Source organism: Colobus angolensis, unplaced genomic scaffold (genome assembly GCF_000951035.1).
Source record: "Colobus angolensis palliatus isolate OR3802 unplaced genomic scaffold, Cang.pa_1.0 Scaffold96, whole genome shotgun sequence".
NCBI lineage: Eukaryota > Metazoa > Chordata > Mammalia > Primates > Cercopithecidae > Colobus > Colobus angolensis.
This window is the reverse complement of record NW_012123598.1, coordinates 2,804,521-2,805,896: the sequence shown is the minus strand read 5'-3', so window position 1 is coordinate 2,805,896 and position 1,376 is coordinate 2,804,521. Positions and strand designations below refer to the sequence as shown.

Sequence of the window (1,376 nt, the reverse complement as noted above, 5' to 3'; positions counted from 1 at the left end):
CAGGCTGGAGCGCAGTGGCGCAATCTTGGCTCACTGCAGTCTCTGTTTCCTGGGTTTAATCAATTCTCCTGCCTCAGCCTCCCAAGTACCTGGGACTACAGTTGCACACCACCATGCCCGGCTAATTTCTTGTGTTTTAGTAGAGATGGAGCTTCACCATGTTGGCCAGGATGGTCTCAATCTCCTGACTTAATGATCCACCTGCCTCGGCCTCCCAAAGTGTTGGGATTACAGGCATGAGCCACCCCACCTGACCGATTCCACCTTGTACTTACATTTTTTCCCAGTTCATTTTAAATGTATCTACCTCATCAGAAGCTAGGGAGTTAGGCCCCGCAGGCAGATAACCTGAGGTTGGGAGCTCAAGACCAGCCTGACAAACATGGAGAAACCCTGTCTGTACTGAAAATACAAAATTAGCCGGACATGGTGGCGCATGCCTGTCATGCCAGCTACTCGGGAGGCTGAGGCAGGAGAATCACTTGAACCCAGGAGGCAGAGGTTGCAGTGAGCCGAGATCGCGCCATTGCACTCCAGCCCAGGCAACAAGAGCGAAACTCCGTCTCAAAAAAAAAAATGAGGCAGTTAATCCTCAAAGCCTTTCCCGTGACCTTATGCGTGAGTACTGTGTGTGTGTGTGTGTCCGTTTTTCACACCTTGTGTTCTGAACTTTTAGAATTCGCACCAGAAAGGCACCTAAACCTGGGATCATGGCCCAATGTACTTTCACTTTTACATCCAGTACCTCGTCAACATCCTTTTTAGTAATCTAGTAAATTACCTAATCTAGGCTTAACTATAGAGACTCAGTGGTCGAACTTGAGCCATCTTGGAGTCCCACTGCCAGCACAGCAACAGGCCTGTAATGCCCCCCGCTTTTTCTTCAGGGATAACACGGAAAGAAAGAGAACCTCTAGACGTGGAGGAAATGCTGGAGCGTTTCAAAGCAGGAACACTAGGTGGGTGCCGGGACCTCCGACGCAGGAGTCAGCTGAGGGAAGCTGCCCCTTCCTGCTGCTTTCTCCTGTTCCTTTTAAGAACCCCATCTCTTTCCAATCTTTTTCTCCACTATTCTTAATCTGCCCACTGTCTCCTGGAGAATTCCAACCTCCCTTCCATAAGAATAGCGGGAAGAACAAACGTTGTGGAGAATTAGAGCCAGTCTGTAGAAAGTTAGGAGCATGCTGCAGTTTTGTTTTTGTTTTGAGTTGGAGTTTCTCTGTCGCCCAGGCTGGAATGCAGTGGTGCGATCTCTGCTCACTGCAACCTCCACCTCCCAGGTTCAAGCTACTCTCCTGATTCTCCTGCCTCAGCCTCCTGAGTAGCTGGGGTTGCAGGTGCCTGCCACCACACCCAGCTAATTTTTTTTTTTTTTT

General features: G+C 49.5%; 1 protein-coding gene across 2 annotated transcripts in view; it reads left to right on the top strand.

Moving 5' to 3' along the window:
- Nucleotides 1-1,376, top strand: part of NLRP2 (NLR family, pyrin domain containing 2) — a 31,194-nt gene that overhangs the window by 9,722 nt on the left and 20,096 nt on the right. For both annotated transcript variants that reach the window (XM_011932489.1, XM_011932490.1), the window contains exon 3: nucleotides 888-959. In XM_011932489.1, coding sequence (XP_011787879.1) covers nucleotides 888-959 — 72 coding nt within the window. The remainder of the gene's footprint in view (nucleotides 1-887; nucleotides 960-1,376) is intronic.